At 43.4% G+C, this 23,434-nt stretch overlaps 3 protein-coding genes across 6 annotated transcripts; 1 reads left to right on the plus strand and 2 right to left on the minus strand.

Moving 5' to 3' along the window:
* Window positions 1-45: 45 nt before the first annotated feature.
* Window positions 46-7,049, minus strand: RB195_005429 (uncharacterized protein; the record flags this gene model as incomplete). 2 transcript variants are annotated; one of them, XM_064177918.1, is made up of 9 exons in its annotated part: window positions 46-138; window positions 199-402; window positions 2,101-2,270; window positions 2,329-2,478; window positions 2,539-2,650; window positions 2,804-2,825; window positions 6,290-6,363; window positions 6,419-6,557; window positions 6,982-7,049. In XM_064177918.1, 9 exons carry the CDS (start codon window positions 7,047-7,049, stop codon window positions 46-48), a joined length of 1,032 nt encoding a protein of 343 aa, XP_064035016.1. The 2 variants fall into 2 exon arrangements, with proteins under 2 accessions (XP_064035016.1, XP_064035017.1); XM_064177919.1 differs by lacking the exons at window positions 2,804-2,825; window positions 6,290-6,363; window positions 6,982-7,049 and having other exon boundaries at window positions 6,419-6,556.
* Window positions 7,050-9,113: 2,064 nt separating this feature from the next.
* RB195_005430 (uncharacterized protein) lies at window positions 9,114-11,064 on the minus strand (the record flags this gene model as incomplete). Its single annotated transcript, XM_064177920.1, has 6 exons — window positions 9,114-9,203; window positions 9,260-9,463; window positions 9,534-9,703; window positions 10,037-10,189; window positions 10,732-10,843; window positions 10,918-11,064. 6 exons carry the CDS (start codon window positions 11,062-11,064, stop codon window positions 9,114-9,116), a joined length of 876 nt encoding a protein of 291 aa, XP_064035018.1.
* Window positions 11,065-14,634: 3,570 nt separating this feature from the next.
* RB195_005431 (uncharacterized protein) lies at window positions 14,635-17,642 on the plus strand (the record flags this gene model as incomplete). 3 transcript variants are annotated; one of them, XM_064177923.1, is made up of 12 exons in its annotated part: window positions 14,635-14,737; window positions 15,352-15,397; window positions 15,503-15,580; window positions 15,637-15,681; window positions 15,767-15,885; window positions 15,941-16,017; window positions 16,644-16,775; window positions 16,843-16,975; window positions 17,040-17,095; window positions 17,154-17,272; window positions 17,334-17,481; window positions 17,541-17,642. In XM_064177923.1, 12 exons carry the CDS (start codon window positions 14,635-14,637, stop codon window positions 17,640-17,642), a joined length of 1,158 nt encoding a protein of 385 aa, XP_064035019.1. The 3 variants fall into 3 exon arrangements, with proteins under 3 accessions (XP_064035019.1, XP_064035020.1, XP_064035021.1); XM_064177922.1 differs by lacking the exon at window positions 14,635-14,737 and having other exon boundaries at window positions 15,384-15,397; XM_064177921.1 differs by lacking the exons at window positions 15,352-15,397; window positions 15,503-15,580; window positions 15,637-15,681; ... (6 more) ...; window positions 17,334-17,481; window positions 17,541-17,642 and having other exon boundaries at window positions 14,635-14,952.
* Between the last annotated feature and the right edge of the window lie 5,792 nt (window positions 17,643-23,434).

Here is a 23,434-nt window from a genome sequence, read left to right on the forward strand (position 1 = left end):
GTATAAAGATGCTTATTAGTTCGTGTTTTACAGTCCACTTATCTATCAAAGCACAGATTTAAGGGTTAAATTCAGTTGATCACGTTCAGGACATTTACAGTAGCCGCTATCATCTCCGTGACGACCAGATTCACCTTGCTGAAAAGATTCCTATAAGACTTATGAAGTCATCTTTTAACAATAAAGGTCTCCTCCTACCGCTCCAATATTTCCATCAGCTCCAGGAATACCACCCAATCCTGGCAATCCGTGTGGACCTTCTTCTCCAGGCGGACCGCAGTGACCATCCTCCCCATTTTCGCCAGCAGGACCACGTGGGCCGGGAACTCCAATTAATCCTGGTGCACCTTTTTCACCCATACCAGTAAAGCAGTCGGCACCAGGTGCACCTGGTTGACCTACCTTAAATGAAGATTAATAGAAGGTAGTGGAAGAGGTTTGCACACCACTAAAAGTTTTTGTTTGTTGAGAGAGGTTTGATTTTTCTTCTGAAATTCTTAGTCCGATTTTCGAAGAAATAGAGTGAAGGATGTCAATTGGTTCCATACAGAATAAACCGTAGAATATCTTTCGCTGCAAAGAGCTTGTGTTGTTTTACGAATGTGAATGCTGGTGAGGTTTCTCTGGTGACAGCTAAAATCGAAAACGAGAGGATGATATCTATAGTAGGGCTAAAACAACATGAAACAGGGTCCAGTTGCTTAAAGGCATCACCCCACAATTCTGAGATGGTACGGATTTCAGGTGAAGTATTCGTGTACGGGATCGTAGATTATGGAGATTCCGTCCATTTCTTCGTAATTGCCGTAAAAAACGACCTGGAAGATACGGCTTCACGCGTCTCGGCGCGCTATTTTCTAGTCCGATTTGAGCGCGCCAGCCTTGTGTACGCGCCGCATCTTCCGGGCCGTTTTTTTTTACGGCAATTAGGAAGAAATAGACGGAATCACTTCTCCATAATCTACGACCCCGTATACGAATACTCCACCTGAAATCCGTACCACCTCAGATTCGTGGGGTGATGCCTTTAAGCGGCTACGCACGAAACGGTGCGGTCGTAGCGGTTGGGATCGAGTCGGGACCATCGCCAACTGCAGCAAAGAATGGTGCCAACAAGGGTCCTCTCTCGATCCTAACAGCTACGCTCCACCACACTGCTTCGGGCGCAAGCCTTTACACAATTTTACCGTGCTTCATGTCGTTTCGATCTTGCTATAGCTATCATACATTATATTCTTTCACAAGGTTGAGAACATTCTCCTCCGTCGGAGTCCAAGTAGGACTGGGAGGTTTCAGTTGATGCATCAAAATTAACAACTGTTGAGAAATGTTTGTATGTGAAATACGCGTTCTACGATGTTCCAAGTCACATCGAAGCCGCTAGTGGCTCTGCTTGATTTAATCGCGTGGTTTCTAATTTCATGATTAGAAAAAACAATTTGATTTTGCTGTAAAGTGTGGTTAAGTGTAGACGGTTTCGTGATTTCTGTCCTCTTTGTGGTCTAAAAGTGCAAAATTAAGTGCGGGTTATTCTCAGCGGCAAAGAGGTAGCAAGATCAATCCATTTTCCAAAAAGGGAAGAAGATTTCAAAGGAATAGTCTCTAAGTTACATACTTCTACATTATAGGAATGTGTTGCAATAGAAAATGCCCGCAATTAATTTGGAGAGAAGTACACTAGCAGCGATAGTCGTACAACACGACGACGAACGTAACGCACCGCTGATTTGGTACTCTGATTGACCTAAAAGAGATGTAGTGTGATCTTTTGGTGCAAAATATACTACCGTCTGTAACTACGTTGTCACATTGACGAAAATAAAAAAAAAGTGTAATCAAATGCTTGCTAAGCACCTTTCCCGCACACTGTACGGTATGCGTTAATACTAAATGAAGTTAAAAATCAGAAATGGGCAAAATGGGCATTGTTACAGTAATATTATCTTTTCTTTTTCCTTTGTGAGGTATTAATATACTTCAATCTTTTGCTATTTTTGATCCTTGTTGTCCTAAGACGTAGGAATCACAAGCCCTTGTTTTATCTACTGCTTAGAGCACTGAAAGTAGTGTTCGATGAGGGCTTCTGCACAATTCACATACTTGTCCATCCATGCCAGGTTCTCCCTGATCTCCTGTCTCTCCTCTTGGACCACCATCGCCCTCCATGCCTGGAGCGCCTCGCTTTCCATTCTGCCCATCCTTACCTGGTGGACCCGGATGACCTTTTTCACCAGCACCTCCGGGTGGTCCAGTTGGACAACGAATACATCCTGGAAGTATAAGAATCGGTTAGCAGAACAAACTAATCAAAAACTTGTCTTTTTTTACCTTTAGGGTAATCCTTGGGCGTTGGGATCTGCCGCCCTGGGGGGCCGGGTGGCCCATCTTTGCCATCCGAACCAATTGATCCGGGTTCTCCAGGAGGGCCAGGTGGCCCTTGTGAACCTTGTGGGCAGTCGTGACGTGGTAATCCGCAATCTGTGAAGGATATTTGAATAGAAAGTTCCACAGATTCTGAGCATTAAAGTAGTCACTTACTGCATTTGTTTGCGTTTCTTTTAGATCGTCCAATGTACTTCGCAAAAGAAGGTATGGAACTCTCACTGCTTCCAAATGTGAGGATTTGGGACCATGTGTCTTCGGAGACGATCTGCAACGAATTCTCGTGAAAACTTGCCACATCAGCTCCTGCATAATTGCTCGTCGTTGTAAAAATTGAATGAAACCCGGCGACCGTGGTGTTCGACTCACACACCTCGCTATCCTGTGACTCTGTACAACACCTCATGTTTGCGTTTCTTACCTGGGAAGAATCGCCTTCTGACCTACACATATGAAAATCACATACAATCGCAGACGAGCGTACCGTCTCACCCTAACGCCTTGCGTCTGCAGCGCACACTGGAACGCTGACTTTCCGCACTCGCTGGTCGACGGTCGACTATCGATCGATAGTGCGATGGCGCCGATCGGCTTTTGGAAGTTTTCGTTCCTTTTCATGTTATTGTGCCTGATTAGGAATACTTCACGATCGTAACGGAGTCCGTTTTCATAACCATTGACATCATTGTCGCCAAGGTATCAGTCCGCGTCAGCCAAGAAAGAACGCGTCAGGCTGACAGTCTACATTCAGCAGTGGTGCTGTGTGCTGGACCTTGACTCCTTACAGACAGAGTATCACGAAACTGACTTAATTGGGGAACGTATGGGAAAATGTAGAATTCGGGATGTAGATTAGCCGTGACCCCTCTCAATTTCCTCTAAACGTCCTGAAAAAAGAGTGGGAACGGCGTTGTTCCTACGAAGTATGTTAGAATGCATCCCGCGTCGCGTGCACTCTGCAGTTCATTCGTTGGTTTTAATTGAATGGAACGGTGGGAGACCTCATTAATGTCCGACCACTTGACCCGAACTCCATATTTTCCCCACAGGTTTCCCAACTACATCAGCTTCGTGATGGATTACCTTTAAAGGCATCACACCACGAATCTGAGGTCGTGCAGATTTCAGGTGGAGATTCGTATACGGGATGGGAGACTACGGAGGGGAGAGGGTGATTCCGTCCGTTTCTTCCTTGTTTCAAAAACGACCCGGAAGATACGGCGCTGCACAAGTATGGCGCGCTCCAGTCGAACTCCCTGTAGAAAATAGTGCGCCAAGACGCCTGAAGCCGTATCTTCCGGGCCGTTTTTTACGGCAACAGGGAAGAAACGGACGAATCACACACCTCTCCGTAGTCTCCCACCCCGTATACGAATACCCACCTGAAATCCGTACCACCTCAGATTCGTGGAGTGATGCCTTCAAGTAACGCACACTACCTTCCTCTGAAAAAATAGGAAAGCGGAAATCGTAAGTTCCCCAATTTTTTTAAAGTGGATTTTCCCTACTTGTGAGTTTGCGCACTCTAGCAATGCAACGGGTAGTTCTTCTCTGGTGAGGTACGTCAATCAGCAGCAGGGTCCAAGCAGAGCAGAGCATAGGTGCGATACGCGCACCACCAACAATTGCTGATTATCGATCAAGCGCGATTCGCACGGAGGTGTTCGGTCACACAGGCCGGATGGAAGTGGGATCAGTGGATGAGTAGGTAAGGGACCAGTCGGTCCTGTACGAATATAACAACTCTAGCTGCGACCACTACAGCAGTTATTGCTCCAAAAATGTCCCGTCTTGGGACCATGCAAATACAGCGACTTTTGGTTGGGTCAAAACGAAATGAAGCACGAACAGATGCGTAAGCGGCTGCGCTCGAAGCGGTGCGGTGGAAACAGCGGTTGGAATCGAGGTGGGACCGTGGCGAGGTGCAGAGATGGGTGGCGGTAGCGAGGATCTTTACACGATCCCAACCACTACGTGCTTCATGTCGTTTTGACCCGACTATACAAAACCGCTACCAACTTGTGCCCTATGATCCGTTGTCAAGCGGGGGAATTCTTGTGAAAATAAAATCTTGAAAATTTCACTCGAAAGCAAATGAGTTGCTGGTTTCAATTAAATAGTCGAGTCAAAATGACATGAATCACGATTGTAGTTGCGGTGCATTTGCGTACGCGCTGGAAACGGCGCGGTGGAGGCAGCAGTAGGAAGCGAGGTGGGACCGTCGCAAACTACATGGATGGGTGGTGTCAGCAAGGGTTTCACCACGCTCCTAGCCGCTACGCTCCAGCGAAACTAAGCCCCATACGCAGTTGCGTTCGTGCTTCATGTCGTATTGACCCTACAAAAGTTCCAAAATTTAGTTCTGACAAATATGTGGTCCGAAAAGAGGCAAAGTTTCCTTAACCTTCATTAACTACTCTCACACATCTGCATTCCTGCCATTGGCATATCTGGTGGATGCATCTCTGTGGAAGGAAAAAATGTTAGTAGGATTCGCGCTTTTTCCCAAAGTTGGACAAAATGTTTAAAATACTCGTAATCTGCACGATGGTTTGGTTTGAAACTGCTCTAGTGCCATCCAAGCTTTTCATCCCTCAGGCAAATTGGTACCAGACTTGGCTGAGAGGAACAGAAAAACACTGTCTTGATACAGCGACTAGCCACGCAAGTATGTATTAGACACACGTTCGTAAATCTCAAACAATTCCCAATTGAAGTCAGCAAGGTTGCGCATCTAAAGCGAATTGAGTAACACCAGACTTTATCCTTTAACCTTTACTCGTGTGGATCTTTTGGAACACTTTGATACCCCACTTCGAATTTGTTTCATTTGTTTGCATTTTTTCCCGAAATCTTATGAAATCGAAGAAGATGTATATTTCTGCTGAGTAGGAACAGCGTGAAATTGTCGTCACCGTTCATTTATACTCAAATATAATGGCGCCTTTGTGGCGCGCAATCGCCAGATGACTCGAGGAGTCGCCTAGGGAAGGAGTGAGATATCCGCCGGACCATGCATGGGCGGCGGTAACCACTCCATGCCTGCTGTATAGGTACGTGGAAAGTTCGAACTTTGTAAATCGAATTGAATTTAAAATCACTCAAAAGACCGTCTTTCCTGAACTTTTCAAGTATGGAAATAATACGTAGAGGCTGCGGAAATCGCGTTTTCGTGGAAATATTCGAAATTCTCACGGAAACCACGACCAGCTGTCATCTGTCTGTCGTATGTAAACGATAGGAGCTAAAACTAAACAAAGTCACGCGAAGAAACGAAGGTCCTCAGCGAATACCCAGAATCAGGCGTTCATTATTGGCTTTTGACAGCTGCTCAAAGATTGGAACAAATAACAAAATAGAGAAAGTTATAACTTTGACTTTCAGAAAACCAAACACTTTTAGAAATACACACTTACAACTTGAACTTTTGTGAAGGACAGTAATTTTCCGAGCAAGTTTTCTACAGCTAGGATTGTACCTTTTTATTACCTTTCAATGCAGCACCTTCGTCAATTCCCGAAGACAATGAGAATTTTGAATCTATTGTTCATATGAAGTAGGCCATCAAATGCTGAATGACTCGTTGACTGCGAATATACTAAACATTCTGTTCAATTTTAAGAAACAAGCGCGAATTCTGTGAACACCTTTTTCTTCCACGGAAATTTGTCAGAAATAAATTCTATTTTTGAAACCAGCGACTCATTTGCTTTTGAGTGGTATTTTCAAATTTATTTATTATTTATTTTATTTTATTTGTTATTATTTTACTTACTTATTTATTATTTATTTATACTTATTTTGCCCACTCTCAAGAATTCCGACGGTTTGCGATGAATTAATCTGTCTTTTCGTAATCTTCAATTATTAATTATTAATTTTCGTAATCTAAACCCCTAGCACTGACTTTTCGTGGAAAGGTCCCAACATCGTCAATCTTGCGGGCTTGCCGCCTTTAATACAGAAAGGAATTTCTCGTTTCTGAGTATTTTGCAAGCACTGATAGTTATTGATTAGAATTAGAACTAGTAATCACCTTGAACTCTTCGATGTTTTCCATGACTTCATCGTGCATTGTGTGAATATCACGTACAATCAACCAACTACATCCTACGCAGCTTACCACCACGATAGTGGACAGCACCGCACTACAGTACGTCGCCTTTTCGATCATTCTGAAAAGTGCAGTTATCATAAGTCTGTACGTAAACGTTCTACGACAACATCGTTAAATTCACGATCAGAAGAGGAGAAGAGTGACACAAATGCTCTTTGCGCACACGTTCTTCTTCCCTTAAAATTTCATGGTTTTCGACAGGAGAGATGTGATGAAATGAACTCCTCTTTTAATCGTTGTTATCAAATAATTTCTGACAGAAGGCTAAAAAGAAAGCGAAGAGATCGTTCGAGATCTTCTTCTCATCCTGGCTTTTATAGGACTGGGTACGGGCGATTATCAACCCCGGAAACTTTCGGTGTCACGCGAACAAATTGGATCGGAAAGGTCATTCGAACGGATTGAATGGAATGAAGTTCGAGATGTCGTCAAATGAGGAAGACGTGAAGGTGAAGAAAAGGAAGTTCAGAAGGCGTGAGAACCTTGTGACGAATTGTGCTGGACCTGGGTCTCGAGGCGAACATTTGATGTTGATTGCAAAGCTAAACATCCCACATTCTTCGTGAAGAGTTGAAGTTGAAAGTTTTTTTTTTGTGATAAAGTAAAAAGTGAAGGAACAATAATTCGAGACATTAGAAGAAAAACCCATCAATTTGAGAAATGTTGATGATACAAGGAGAAAAGCGGAATTACAAGGAACCCGACTGCTCATCGATCACTATTTTGATCTGCGCACTTGACCTAGGTTAGATGAGTTGGCGACACCTGTGAATCTAATATGAAAGCTTTGCGCTTGGACGTGACACATTCGGAATCATTTCCAGCTTCACGTGAGTGCTTCTATTCTTTTCTTTCTGCATAACACTGAATGGACATTTGCTGAATGTCAGGTCGTAGAACCTCTTCTCCATTTTTGACAATTCTTAATCGATCATTGAGTCAAAGAAAATCAAAGAGTCCATGCTCCGTCATTTGTGTCACACGGAGTGCGAAATCGTCCACTCCTGAGTGCGGATTGGGAAGCTACCGTACCGGCCACCTCTAATATTTTTAGCTCTGTGGCGTAATTTTGAGTGGTCAAAAGAACTAACAAAATGTCTAGCGATTATAGCAGAGGTGGATCCGATGTTATAGAACGATGCGTGTGTCATGTATGAGTCTATGACTAGACTATGGATGACCTCTCCATAATTATAAATATCTATCTAATTTTCTGTCTTGTTCTTCTTATATTTATCCGTCGGATATACTTATTTATACACACCTCTCAAACGCACTGTGCGTCTTTTGATCAACTCGTAAGTCAGTTCACTCTCTTCATGTTTAAAATAACTTCATGATTATACTGTGGATTCATGAGATCTCTTCCATGGTGAAACGCAGAGCACCTGCAACACGTTTGACAGCAACTCAATTGTGAGTTAACAGTTCGAGCATCTTAAAAAATAAACAGGTCCCGTATGTCTTATTTACGAGTAATTAACTTAACTATGGGACCACTACTCTAATCGGTATCGTATTTCGATTTCTTCCTCCACTCAGCAAAATCTCTCTTTCCCTGCAATTTTTGTCGTGTTTGTTCCAAATTTCATTCAACTTTGAAGGATATCCGTGATCAGCCGGATTTTCCTCTCGATTAGTTTTCGCAAAACCCTCTTTTTTTATAGCGATGCGCCGAATCGCGATTATCCACTGGACGCTCTGCGTATCGAAATTCTCGGTTTCAGTTTCGGCTCGTTTTCGCACGGCCTCATCCACACAAGGATAAAGTCAGGATGACTTTTCAGTTGTGAGCACTGAAGCCCTTCGGTTGAACAATTGTTCGAAACAGCTATTTTTAATGAATACTATAGGGTATGTACAACGGCAGTATTGTGTTATCCATATTGCAATCCATAAAGGTGGACATGGGCTTGATTTTGGTAAGAAACGATTTCCCATTTGTTTGGGCGGGTAGAAGATCTATGATATCGAAAAGTACTGTCGTTCTTACGGTCTACGGTTTCAAGGTTTTTTCCTGATCAAAAAGCATCTCCATTTCATCTTTTTGAGATCTTTCAATCACATTTGAGGAGTTCACTGATAATGATCGCGATTATGCTACTGACTGAAAACAAAAACACAAGAAAAAAATCATTTCGCTTAAATTTGATTAAGAAACGTCATGAATTTCCAGTAGTAATCCTTATCCTTTAATTAGTAACTAAAATAGCTAATAATTTGCTTGTATTTGCAAACTCCGAGGGAAAGATTCTTTTAGAATAGCAAGAGTAAAGGTTAAAATATAAATAAGTTAAAATTACTGGATAAAGTGGATCTTGAATGGAAGTCAAAATAAATGGAAATTCAGTGTTCGATGCATGCATGGGGAAAGTTACGGTGAATGGCGGACGGTTGCGCGTTCTTCCGTGAATGCTACGGATCGCCAATGCGAAAATAAACTTTTATTGTACTAATTGTCAAATAAACACTAGCTTTAATGAAACGGTGAAAATTATTGGGATAGTATTAGAGCAGCAGTTAATGCAGCGATTGGTCAAAATAATGGTTAGCTAACAATTTACGAATAATGTAAGCTTTCGTATTAATAAAATCGACAAAGATATTCGTACAGTTATAATCTTCTTCTCAGTCTTTTAACGGAACCTCTAGCAGGACATTCGCAATAGCCTCCATCATCTCCAGGTTTTCCTGCCAATCCAGCCTGCAATCCAACATGTCGCAACGGCCCTACGTACATAGAAAGTGGGCCTAACCCACCTGACCATCCTCGCCGGGGAAACCCTCTTGTCCATCTAAACCATCCGCTCCTTGAGGTCCCTCCTCACCAGGGTCACCTTCCTCTCCATTCGTGCCTGGCTTTCCAGAAGGGCCTTCTGGACCACGTAGTCCTGGTCTTCCTCGCATTCCAGGTGTACCAACCCCAGTGAAGCAATCCTGTCCAGGAGGTCCGTCTATGCCATTCTTAAAAACGAATAAAACTCATAAAACCCATAAAAATACAGTAAGCTGTTTTTTGCCTTTATTTACGCACCTGTCCAGCCATTCCAGGCTCTCCTATGTCGCCTTGTTCACCTCGTTCACCTGGTTCTCCGTCTGCACCACTAACTCCTCGTTTGCCCTGCTGACCCGGTCGTCCTTGCAGTCCGGGAGGACCGGCAAGACCAGGTAGACCTTTTTCACCCGGAGGGCAGATAATAAGAACTGCAAAGCGAGACAGTTGCTCAGATCTTAGATTACAGGGAACACTCCACGAATCTGAGGTGGTACGGATTTCAGGTGGAGTATTCGTATACGGGATAGTAGATTATGGAGAGGGGGTGATTCCATCCATTTCTTCTTAATTGCCGTAAAAAACGGCCCGGAAGATACGTCTTCGGGCGTACTCATCTTCTGAGCCGTTTTTTACGGCAATTAGGAAGAAATAGACGGAATCACTTCTCCATAATCTACGACCCCGTATACGAATACTCCACTTGAAATCCGTACCACCTCAGATTCGTGAGGTGATGCCCTTAAAATGAGAATACGACTAACCCGGAGGTCTTGTCGATGGTGGCCCTGGCGGTCTTACTCCAGGCGCACCTATCGGCCCATTTTTGCCGTCAGCGCCAACGTCACCTGGTTTACCGGGCAACCCTGGCGGACCTGGTGGTCCTGGTGGGCAGTCACGTCGGGGTAAACCACAGTCTGAAGGATTTCTTATTTGCAGCTTATTGGTTTACAATACTTTCTGGAGCGTATTTATGTGGTGTGTTTCCTACATGTCCGCCATTTTTAATTCTACTTTATTTCTTTCTAGCAAAAATGCATTTTATATAAATAGTAAATACGTCGCATTATTTACTACACAACAATTACAAACAATCTATTTCTATATGAATTTTATTTTTTTTCTTTTCAAAGTTCTCGAGATATCAGTTTTGATGCACTTACTGAGAGAAAAATGATGGGTACAAAGTTGTCGACATTAATTGTCTCAAAATTTTCGTGTATCTGAGACGAAATCATCTTCCGAATCCAGATCCATCTTGCTATATGTGCGAGAACTGGTCTGCATCTTTTGCATTTTCTAGTTTACGACCCCATTCTACTCTTATTGGCGAACAAAGAGAGTCGTAATTTTCCATGGACGATATTATCGTCGTCATTGCAAGCACTATTTCTGTGCTCGTACCTGTCTCAAAACTAGCTACAGCAGGTTTTAATGCATAGAGCAAGGCCAAACGTACTGCATGTAGTTGATTCACTCCTTTTAAGTCGAGAGAATTTGTAGAAAATTGACTTTTGTCCTGGTATACCGTGGAAAGTGGCGATATATGACCATGTTCCGTCGGAAATTTCCTGAAAAAAGGACGGCTGTTGTTTGAACCTACTGTATTGCCTATTGGGGAATTAATTGATATCCGCAGCCTCACCTTAAATTCTTTTATGTTCCCCATGACGTCATCGTACATTAATAAGATATCATTAGTGATTACTACAAATCCAAGAGTGCAAACGATGACAACGAATCCAGAAAGCGTTCCGCTACAGTATGCTGCAACTCGCGCAGCTTCTGGCATTTCTGAAAATGCTAAAGACGTGACCGTGGTAAGGGTTCTGTTCACAGATTTGAATGATTTTAAAGGCGTGACCGTAGTAACAGGCTAAAGATAAGGATAATAAATGTTCTTATTATTGACGCCAAGATGTCGACTCGAATAAATCAAAAGTATCGCATCTGCAATCGGATGTCAGCTTCGCAAATCCTTATTTTCTTCGATGGCTTAAGTTTAAGAAAAAAAAGTCGCATTCACACCAATTTGAATACGATCGGATACCTGTCCGGTTTCTCGAGAGTTGTTTTTAGCCGAGAAATTTCTTCATCAAAATTACGGAGAAGAACCATTTATGAGTGACGCCAAGCTGATTATAATTTAGAGGTTCGACAAACGAGTAGAGCACTACATTATGGAAATTATCGCACTGAAATCACACTTCTGCAAAGGTCCCGACAGCTCCAACTTTCTTGCTGGGGATAATCCAGGTATTTAGGGATTTTTTATGAGGCAAAGTGAGCTTAAAAACAACTGAATCATTAATGACGACTTCTAATCCAATAGGTTGGTCGGCTGGCAGGGCAGCTATCAGTCACCTGGATGTCCTTAAAAAGTAAAAGGATCGGGAATGATTCACGAACTAGGTGCTAACGTATAATTTTTGAACGAAAAAAGCGAGATTGCGGTATTTCGGCACTCCTGGAACGAGTGCGCGCACACAGACGGAAATGTAATGTGACTATGTAACAAAGCGGCCGTGTTGGCTGGCACAAAAAAAGTGACCAATGCTGGTCCTTGCTAACGTTGAAATCCTGTGCCCGGCGTGATACGGCACTTGAAATACTCAGACTCGGAGAGGTTGTTGAGGAGATTTGTCCCCGATAGGTGAAAACGCTAGATGGAAAGGAGGTCGGAAGCTACGACCTGTTGCGATGGGTACCAGAGGTTTCGTGCGGAGTCTCAACGGTATTCATTGGTAATCTGGAGGAACGGTAAAGAGGGTCCGGCCGACTCTCCACGAATACTTCTCAGACATTAGGTGTCCAGTGGATATACCTGGGGATACGCCAACATACCTCGGCGTTGTCACGTTCCAGTCGTTCATGGAAATGCAGATAATCCTCTTAGGTGCTCTTCTAGACATAGAGACGCAGAGAACTACGCAGGTATGAGGAAATATGTAAGGAAGAACGGAAATTAAAGAACGTAAGGAAGGATAGAAATCAAAGAATAATGCAATTAAAAGAACATGTCATTTTGGGTGCTGTTCTAAAAAAAGAGCGGGAGTGAGTTTTGTCTAGATATTACTTTCAGGAAGTCTGGAAATCTTATCAAATGAAATCTTTGTTTCCAAGACGTCAGATGCGTAGAACGTACTTCTGTCCGAAAATAAACTAGACTACAGAAAAGTTTGAGACTTACAGGACACTCATTTCCCCTACTTTTGAAGGCTGGACTGTTCCGTTTTTAACGAAAATTTTCACATACTAGTTCAATTTGGAACTATCAGAGGCATTTTCTCTCATATTTCAAGTGAGGGTTTCCCTCTTCTGGTACGGTTACAAATTTGAGATCACCTCACATCAAGAATTCCAGTGGGTGTCTCTGGTTCTCCGAGACAAATTAGTAGCTCGTGAATTATAGCCTAGCAGGTGACAGAGCCTATGATCAACGTAGGTAGGCAGAATCCGCTATTTCGGTAGCAGCGAAGGTGAATACCTCTAGGATGCACACCATCGCTAACTGCTCTACGGAGGCATAATCGGGGCGTACTAGAAAATCCACCGGGACCCGCTACTAAGCAGTTTTTACGAATTTTCTCTCATAAATTCTTGACAGCACTGAACAGATCGCAAGAAAGGAAACAAAAAAGTCGTATAAAATGAATTTTAGGCTGAAAAAGCAGAAGTAGTGGAGCACTAAATCCAAACTTGTTGAGGGTTTAACTGCAGTCGAAGTTCTTCTTTTCCATATAATCATTATTTTAACTCTATTTGAATGTTATGAGCGAACACTGGAACAGATGTGAAAATAGGCGATATCTGAGTGCAACTGACCCTAATCCTTATATGGGGATGGTGACATCGAGACTAAAACTTTTTTTCTCGCGTCACAATGCATTCTCTAAGGGTGATGTATTTGGATCGTGACACAAGCGTAGAAAATCTTGCGAAGCAAGGAGGCGTAATATGTCATTTCATCGCACTTATCCTACATCCATTCACGTTCTCCAGATTATTAGTGTTCTAAGTTTCTTGTCGTAGTCGACGATGTCGCAACGGTTACGGGACATAATGGGAAGAATGTCCGCTTGTACACATTTCTCATGGAGTGGAACTAGAGCTAGTGACGAGATCCGAATGAATAGATTAAGCATTAAAAAGTTGAAGAGGAGTGCAAGTGGATGAATCGGTGATAGATTCGAAGAGAAAACGTCCAGATAAGCAAGATCTTAGGTGGTCTAAGAAACGTGAACCATCATTCACATCCGCTTCTCTTCGCCTCCGTAAGGATCATGAGGAAATCATGGATACGATAATCATGGTACAGTAAGGCGATTTGGGAAAATTTACGTACAGTTTCGGTTAGACATCACCACTGCACAATAAAGCAGTGTTGAAGACATCTGTAGCAGCGAAAGTGAAATTTGAATGTAACGATTCGATGCACAACTAATTTATGACAGCAGTTTTCATCTGTTAATTCATGTGCGTAAAGCAACAGCACGTGCCCCAACGAGTGAATAAACAAGTCTGGATGTCTGGCGGAAGGATCCCTGAGCGAATATCTTAAGCGCCCTCGCTTCCACTTTATACCTAACCATAGACACGCCAAAAAAAGAAACCGGAATGGGTATTGTGCATGTATTGAATTCTGGATTCGACTACAATTTGAAAGGCTCCTCAGTACAGTACGCAGATGCGTAGCTTGTGCGCATCGCTACCAATAAACACTTGTTGATCGAACCCTATGACAAGATGGTGTTCGACAATCACAATTTGAAACAGTCAGGTCAAAAGGATCTGAAGCTCGCTGGGAATTTGTGCAAACGGTTGCGCTCAAAACAGCGCGGTGGTCGTAGCGGTTGATATCGAGGAGAGACCCTGACCAGCACCACTCATCGTTGTGCATCTGACAATGGTCCAAGGTCGATCCCAACCGCTATCTCACCTTGCTGCTTCACACGCAGCCGCTTTCGTAACTGCGCGGAGCTTCAGGTCGTTTTGACCCGACTATAGAGATGTATAGTTGGGTCAAAAGGACATGAAGCACGAACAGTTGCTTAAGCGGCTGCGCTCGAAGCGGTGCGGTGGGGCGTAACGGATGGGATCTTGCACGGATCCACGCTACCGCCACCCACCTCTGCAGTTCGCCGTGGTCCCACCTCGATTCCCAGCGCTGTCTCCGCCGCACCGCTTCGAGCGCAGCCGCATACTTACCTGTCGTGCTTCATGCCGTTTTCATCCGACTACACACAAACTACGCGATCGGCAATAGTGAGGGCCTAAAGTTATTTTAACAGCCATATCAGGTCATACGGACACGGTAGCAACGGGAATGGTATAGCACGTACATTTTTTAAAAATCGGATTCATGGCCACAAGGCCAGTTTCCGTGCTCTCCTTGCGAGCTGGAGCGACGATTGCTGACCGCTATCTGGTCCTCGGCAAATTCAACGGGAAATTTGCTCTAATGGGTATTATCTTGCTTTTCTTGAAAACATCTCCACAGATTTTCTCCGATCGCGGTCATTCACTACAAGCCAACTTGAAGTGTTTGATTTCGGTGATGGCAGTGAATAGTATAGGCGGGTCAGAACGACCTCAAACTGCGGAAGCGGTAAACTTAGCGGGTGGCATCGAAGAAAGACCCCGAAGAAAAACCCTAACATCACTCGCACAGCAGCCATAATTGCGGGAGTCCTCGCTAGATTGCAACTTCTAGCTCTACAGCACAGTTTCTAGCGGAAACACCTATGCAGTTGCAGCAGACTTCAGATGTTTTTGTCCCTATTTTACTGCCAGGAGAGCGAACAAATAATCAAGTCCATGCACTTTCCAATCTTCCCTACTTTCCTTATCGGACGTAATTTCGTCTATGGTGGAAAAAAGCGGCTAATCCGTATCTCCAGAAAGAAAGAATCCTAGCAAACATCCCTAACGACAACAACAAGCATCAGAAACAGAAACGAAGCAGACCACCCAAAGGAAGGTTTTTGTTAGAAAGCATCGCGCTATTTATTGCACAAACAGCGAAAATTAAAAACAGACTATCACACTGAGTTCAGTTCTAGTGAGGTTCATTTTACAGTTTCACTGTGTTATGAGACTCACCTACTCGTCATGGGTGCGGAAACGTATGTATCTGTTTTGTCGTGTGAATTCTCTAATTAGCGAGAATTTTCCACTGGTCTGCTCATTCTCGGTTTTTTTTTACCTGAACGAAAATCTTTTGGTTTCAGTTCACATCTAGACTACACTCCTGATCCAGGACCAAATGATAACAACAACAACGACAACGGAAACGAGCGTCCGAGAGAGTAAGCTGGAGGCATTCTATCCACCAAGACGATTGTTTCCGTTTCTTCCTTTACAGGAACGTGAACAATGCAGATGCTGGGGGGTCCAATGCGAAGCAAAGGTAAAAAATCACAAGTACAGTTGTTTCGAGAAACGGATAAGTGTTCGCACCACCTACTTGTACAATATAGCTGGATCTATTATAGCCGTCCTGGAGACAGAGCTCCTCCAACTTCTTTACCTTCATGGCATCCTAAGTATTACAACGTCGAAGATATTGTTAACTCAGATATGGATACTATGGTAGATGTGACGGACAAAGAACGTGAGGGATACTTCTAGTTAAAAGGTGGAGCTGTGTCGTGTATAAATTCATTTAGTGGAACCGGCAACTGCGATATCATCGAATATTGGACGGAAAATTGCCGTAGTTCGACATGCCGAGTCTATGAATGAAGTATAGTCTATAGTTCCAAAAAGAGGGTCCCAAAGATATACGTAGTACGGTCAAAACGACCTGAAACTCAGTACAGTTGGGTAGGCGGCTCCGCTCGAAGCGAGGAGTGTAATATAGGGGGTAGGATTGAGATGGGACCCTTGGTGGCACCACTCATCGCTGTAGTTTGCGACGGATACACCTCGATCTCAACCGTTAGCTCCAACGCTTCAACCGCAACTGCACCGAGCTTCATGTCGTTCTGACCCGACTATCGATATTCCAACGTCATCGCAGGACCTTAGAAGGAGGTGCACAGGAGGTTCGCGACCATGACGCGGTCATGTTTCGCGAGAGCGATCTGAGCAGACGGTCGTAAGGAGAACCGCCATGTGTTCTGTCCAACGGGAGCCTCTTTTCCACCTCCCTTCGCCCTACAAATTTTTGTTCAGTCCCATCGCGTTGCGATCACCACATACCTCTGACTGCCGATCGGAACGCGAAATAGTGGGTATAGAGGAAAATGAGCAGCAAGCTGGACCTTCTTGTAATCGCACGCGGAGAGGTCGCAGCGCGATGACCAACGGAACAGAGATCTTTGTCAGGGAAAAGCGCGCCCATTTCACTTTTCCAAAAAGATTTTTGAGGCTTTCCCGAGATGGTACTCATATTGCGTATCTAATGATCACTACACGGCTAAAGATCTCAATCATCCTGCAACTCTCCCAAACAGATCCAAAGGTTTGGCGTCATACAACGTAGATCCGCCTATAACGCAGGTATTTTCGCGGCTTCTCAGTCTGCGTTTACGAATGGAATCGTGCCTCCATAATTTCAATAACACAGATTGCCAAGCACGCTTCAAAGATCCTAGGAGAAGCACTAGCTAAGGAGACGTCAATTAAGTGGGACAACGTGGTTTCTGCTCCAGAACTCGCTTCCGCACAAACGGCTGCTGCTATAGCTTTTTCGACCACAGGTACTTTCTAATCGTGGATGTATGCATTCTAAGGTAGAACCATTATACTTTGTCCGATCTGCAGGTGACAAAGCTTTCATCAATATCGATGAAACATTATACGACTTCAGCCACGGTAAGGTAAGTGTAAGGAAGGTAACACATGAATTTTACAACTCGATTAAATGCCAAGTAACAGATTGACTTCATGACACCTATGGAGCTTATGAAGTACGATATCACAGTAAAATCTAAACCAATGAAAGCGAGAGAGGAGGGCGAAAGCAGCGTGTTACGAGTCCTTAGTGAATTTGAAAAGTAAGGAAGAACGGCGAGACGATCGTGGTAGATCAATAAGCGAAATCGCTCATTTCTCTAGAGTACAACGCCAGTACACAGGGAATTTGATCGTTGTTGTTGGTCCAACCGCATTCGATGCCGTGGTCCACCGCCTTATTGGAAGGGAGAGAGGAAAAATGAGGAAACGACCAATTATACCGCAACTCGCTTGTGTGATATTAGAAAAGGTTTGTTTTGATAAAATGCTAAGGGATTCGTAGGAATTGCTCACAGAAACACAATTTAGGGACCCGAATCTTGGAAGCTGAGTAGCAAGCAAGTGTTGCCCTTCAGGATCAACTCAAGCGCATCCATCCTCTTCGATCCAATATCCTACTATTCAAAATAGGCTATTATTTTGTCACATTAATTCAACTGCAAATGCAAAAGCTACTATTCCACTGGTTGTTTGACGCATTATCAGGAGAAAATTTCTCTGTCAAATCTCTGCAGTAGTTATTAAACGAGAAATAAATGAATGTTGGGAACATTGAATTCTTTCTGATAAGGACGTACCGCGAGGTCGATGTTTGATTTTCTGAAGGGGATGATGGACGACCGCATTTTAAGGACAGCGTGTCAGAAAATTGGAGATGTTAGGATCTCTACACGAATTGTTAGGGATTGTTTTGCTATTTGCATACTGTGCCGATCGTTTATGCCACAGATGGATCAAAATAGTTTGGACCCAGGTGCAAAAGCATAAGTGCTGAAGATGGTGGAGTGGAAGTATTGGCTATGATCAAGATGAGACCTCCACTCTCAGCTGTGTAGTCCGATTGAACCGAACGAGAGTCCCACCTAAATCGCAACAGGCAGCTCCATCGTACCACCTCGAGCATATCCGCTAACGGAGTTGCATTGGGCATCAGCTCGTTTTGACCCGACTTTCTTCTATTTTGTGTCATTTGTCGGTACAACTTTAGTTTTTTGCGAATAAGGTTGCATTGTTTTTTGAATGCAAATATAAAATGCAAGCGTTGAAAGTCGAGCAAGCGCAGGCGTTGAAAGTGCAACCGTTCGCTAAAAGTGCGCTGGCTTTATTGACCAGTTTTGCTTGAGACCACGAAGTTTTCCAGCTTCTCCGCACGCTTCTTGGATAACGTGCTTTCCATTCATTAAATGGATGCATTTTTTTTTGAATTTCTTTAGATTTTCCTTTAAAAAGTTTTGAAAAGTCAACAAATATTCTACAATGGTCCATCTTAAAGAATATGCAGAAGGAAGATGCGTGATCGTTGCATGTCTTTAAATGGTAGACAAATCGGAGTCAACAAAGGATTTGCCTAATTACGCTATTCTTCACAACTTCAATCCGGGTTGGAAAAGCAGTTGAATCATACTGGCACATAAGTCAAACATGAAGTCAATGCCGACTGAGCGAATCAAGTAGAAAAAAGGTTGAAAATTAAAAAAAAAAAACTTTCTTCCAAAAGAAGTGAACGAGGGCCAATTTTGATATGCACAGCTAACAGTCATAACTGCTAATAAATACTTAGAACTATTTCTATTAATCACGTCTCTATAACTACTTATTCAGCTGTTCCTTGCAATGAAAAATTAAGAACCAAAAAGGCTTCGTTTTTCTCGTTCGGGCGAATGCTGGTTTTTTCTGACGTTTTTTGTTTTTATGCCATCCATTTCAGCAAATTTTCCATTGCTGCTCTCAACTTCCAGCGGATAAAGCATACTGGTTAGTGCTAAGGGTTTACAGATGCATTTTTTGTGCTCTTGGATCGAACGCAACAATGTGCGTGGAAGATATCGTAATATCGTATTTGCGCATGGCGGTAGCACGAAGAAACGGAGCACCTGTTGGAGCTGCGGGCATCCCCATGAGTTTGTATGGTAAATAAACAAAAACGGTGATTCTCGAAAAAAAAAAACGACAACTCGACCACCTTTAGAGATTCAGATCAAGAGTATGATGCGAATTTTCGGCTGTTTAATGAAGGTAGCATTTTATGAATCTAGTTATGTACCTGCTATATATATTTCTACTTTACTCCATTCAATCTTCGAGCGACCACAAGTCACATGGCTCTGAAGAGATCCTTACCAGATCTCAGGTATAGATTACTCCTGCGTTCGTTTCTTAAAACCAGAGAATCTTGTATATGGCTGGAAAAAAGATCTGAAAAGGTCTCATAGAAGGGATAACTTCACCAACAATCAGTACGTGAACAGTAATACAAATTATAATCATTGACCGGAATTGAACTCTAGACTGCTCGCACACAAACTCGCGCTGTTGGCACTGCGCCATACACAACACCCACTAACGCAGCAACCTTCTATTGATTGTATTGGGATAAAATTTCCTTATAGAACATGCTTTCCTCGATCATTCTTTGATTAAAACAGTAGAGGAAATACTGTCTGTGACTTACCTTCAGTTACTTTTATTGTATTAAGTTCGGAGGAAAATTTAATGGCAGCATACCACGAATCTGAGGTGGTGCGGATTTCAGCTGGTGTATTTGTACACCGGAGGGGGGTGTGAATTCGTCCATTTCTCCCTAAAAAAAACGGCCCGGATGATGCGCGCACAGGGCTGGCGCGCTCCAATCGAACTCCTTGTGGAAATAGTGCGCCGGAACGCTCGAAGCCATATCTTCCGGACCGTTTTCTACGGCAATTAGGAAGAAATGGACGGAACCACCTTTCTCTCAATAATCTACGATCCCGTTTAAGAATACTCCACCGGAAATCCGTGCCACTCCAGCTTCGTGGGGTGATGCCTTTAAGGCTTGATTTATAGGTCAAATTGATCAACAGGTTTGGCCAACAATGATGCGAACGATGATCAAGACTATGCTTGAGCAAACCATAACTGCAAACATTTAAAAAAGAGACGATAAAGCACACACTTCGATAAATTTCTACTGCTCTTTTGATGCAAAATCAGCTAGCAGCTACACTTATAAAATGTGCCAACACAAAGTTTTTTTTTTCAAAAAGAAATGCTAGGCAGGAGGTGGTGGAGATCATTGTGACTGCCTTTCAAATCTCTCCCACTGCCTTTAAATTTCTAGACAATTGAACGGCATAAGGGGATCCAACACGACCGAAAACAACTAAGGTTGCACCAACTGTATAGTACAGTTCACAACTAATTTAGTAACTATACCTCATGGAGGAAGACACGAAATTTCGATCCGAACCCTGAAGAAATCCCTGCTTACAGAATGTCTGAGAAACAGCCAAGAAATAGCCAAGCTTGTTAGCTGCATAGCACTAGCGGGAAATGAACAGGGAAAGTTTTCTCCATTCACCTCAAGTGCAGTCACTTACGCAATAGCACGAAATTTTCGTTGGTTTGACTCGGCGACTGTGTGGCATAGGACGTTTTCGATAACGGCCTAACACACTGAATGCTTGTTTCAAGTAACTGCAACTATTTTATCTGAACCTGTCAAGCTACAACACAATTTGTTCCAGACAAGTGAAACGGATTTCAGATCCCATTACCTCTCTTCCCTTTTTTTCATTCTGTACTGTTAATACTCGTAAGAGTTGCTACGAGAAGCCGTTTAAACGACCCAATTATCTCTAACAGTTCTACTTTGCCTCCATTTCATCCTCACGATACAGTGCAAGTTAAGCACTACAAGCTCGGACTGGGAGAAGAACACGTTTTTTCATATTATTAAAGTTACAAACTGCAAAAATCAAATGCACCACAGCAAAGCAGATCCGCAACATGAAGAATAGAAATTCACCTAGTGTAGACATTGATTAGCCTTCTGAAATGAACATTTTGATGCAGATAATAAAAGTTTGCGAGGCGCTGGAGTGTACACGATTGAGTGTGTGTACCTATGTTTGAGTTATTCCTAAAGGATGTGTATCACGAAACTGATGTAGTTGGGAAACCTGCGAGAATATATATCCTTCAGGATGTAGACTAGGAGCATAAACGTGGTCCCGCTCAATTCCTCTTATTCATCCTAAAAAATAACCGTATGAACGACGTTTCTTCCTACGGGATGACTCCCTTGTATACATTTCAGTCCCCTCATCAGCCTAACCATTGGCTTTATTTGAATAGGCTGCTGAGGAGACCTAATTGATTTTCGATACTGAGGTACATACAGTCAATTGCGTATATTCCCAAACTTTTAACATTTGCATCGAAATATTCGTATGCGGACCTGCTTTGCAGTGGTGCACGTGATTCTCGCAGTTTGTAACTTTAAAGGCAGCATACCACGGATCTGAGGTAGTGCGGATTTCAGGTGGAGTATCCGTATACGGGGTCGTAGATTATGGAGAAGGGAGTAGTTTCGCTCATCTCTCCCTGCATCACTGCAAACAGCTGGCCCCCGAATGTTGTTTTGTACAACGCCATCTATTGGAACGCTCCACGGGTGGCGCGCTACAATAGAAGGCATCGTAAAAAACAGCATTCAGGGAAAGATTAGCGGACTCCACCCCCTCTCCATAATCTAGGACCCCGTATACGGACACCCAACCTAAAATCCGTACCACCCCAGATTCGTGGTATGCTGCCTTTGATAATGTGAAAAGTATTCTCTTCCCATTAAATGAGCTTGTAGTGCTTAGCGCTACTGAAACAGTACAGAAGATAAAGAGAAGAGAGGTAAACTTATCTCAAATCTGTTTGTAAATCTAATGCATACTTGTACAGAGCGTTTTTTTAAACGTCGTTATCAAAAACCTGACTACATTGCTGTCGCATGGTTATTTTTATCTGGGTGACCGCGACGCATCTACCGCAAGCCCTTTCACAGGATGAGTCTGACTTCTCTCTGATTCCCCCATAAATCGCGCACAGCGGTCGTTCAGATGGGCGTGGGCGTCGGTACATTTAACGCTGTTCGTATGGTACCGGTCCATAGAGATGGAGTCTGGTCAAAACGAGAAGAAGCTCGGTGCAGTTGCGTAAGTGACTGCGCTCGAAGCGGTGCGTAGCTGTTAGGATCTAGTGGGGACCCATTCTAGCACCACTTATCGCTGCAGTACCTACCTTGATTCTAATTGGTATCATCCCATCATCCCAAGCGGATTGATTAACGCCAGAAACTTTATCCTTTATCCTTACTTTATCTCCACCGCGCCGCTGCGAACGAACCGCTTACGCGACTGCGCCGTGTTTCATGTCACTTTGACCCGACTCTACAATTAAATTTATACAAAATAGAAAAGTTAAGTCATTACCTTTAAAAAATGTCGCTAACCAAATGTGTTATAATAGGTCATTGTCGAAAACTCAGTGACTTAACAGCAATTCTGTATCATTTCTTTCAAAAAAGTAACGGCAGTTCGGAATCGGACATTCCTAGTCTCGAATGATTGAAAGAGCTTTAGAAATGGGATCGTTCCACGACTTTCGTACCGTTAATAGTATTTCACTGGTGCTACGTGCTTGATCATAAATAAATCTGACCCAACTGCTTTTGAATTTATGTGCAGACATCAGAATTTATATTTGTTCATACTCGTGTACTATCGAGCACAGCAGAGAGTCTGTCATTAGATAGTGAAGCGTAGCGAGAAACCACCACCAGCGCGTCACTGTCGTCCAGGCAAACATAAGTGCTGAGTGCCTATATTCCATATCAGTTCTTCTATACTAGTGTTTCAGAGACTAATCAACATTGTATCTCCGGAAAATCAAAGTAAAAGACGACCTTGATCACCTTGATCACCTTGACTGCTGTTGATCTTCGAACTGGTCGGGCGGGCCCCAGTAATTCTTCCGTTTGTCCCGATCGCGTGCCAGAGTAGCCCAGTGGTTCCTCGTTTCGCGCGGGACACGAAGAGCATCATATTTTTCTTCCAAGGACTTCGTGAAGAAATCTGACCATCAGGTCGGCGGTCTTCCTGTAGTGCGCTTAATATCGCGGGGAACCCAGTCGCTCACGGCTCTGCTCCTGCGGTTGTCGTTAAAGCGCATCACGTGTCCGGCCCACCTTATTTTACTTTCCTTGGCAAACGGGTTGCGACGGGTCCACCGGCGTCGAGTCGGTACGCCGGGGCCAGATATCCATAAAATGGGGTGCGACGGGTCCCATGGCGTCGAATTCCTGAGTCGTGATGTAGAAGTATCGCGTAGTACCTTCGTGTGCATTGTGCGGTAAATGGAACATTGCGAACGTTTCATAGTCGTATCCACTT

This window comes from Necator americanus, chromosome I, assembly GCF_031761385.1.
Source record: "Necator americanus strain Aroian chromosome I, whole genome shotgun sequence".
Classification (NCBI taxonomy): domain Eukaryota; kingdom Metazoa; phylum Nematoda; class Chromadorea; order Rhabditida; family Ancylostomatidae; genus Necator; species Necator americanus.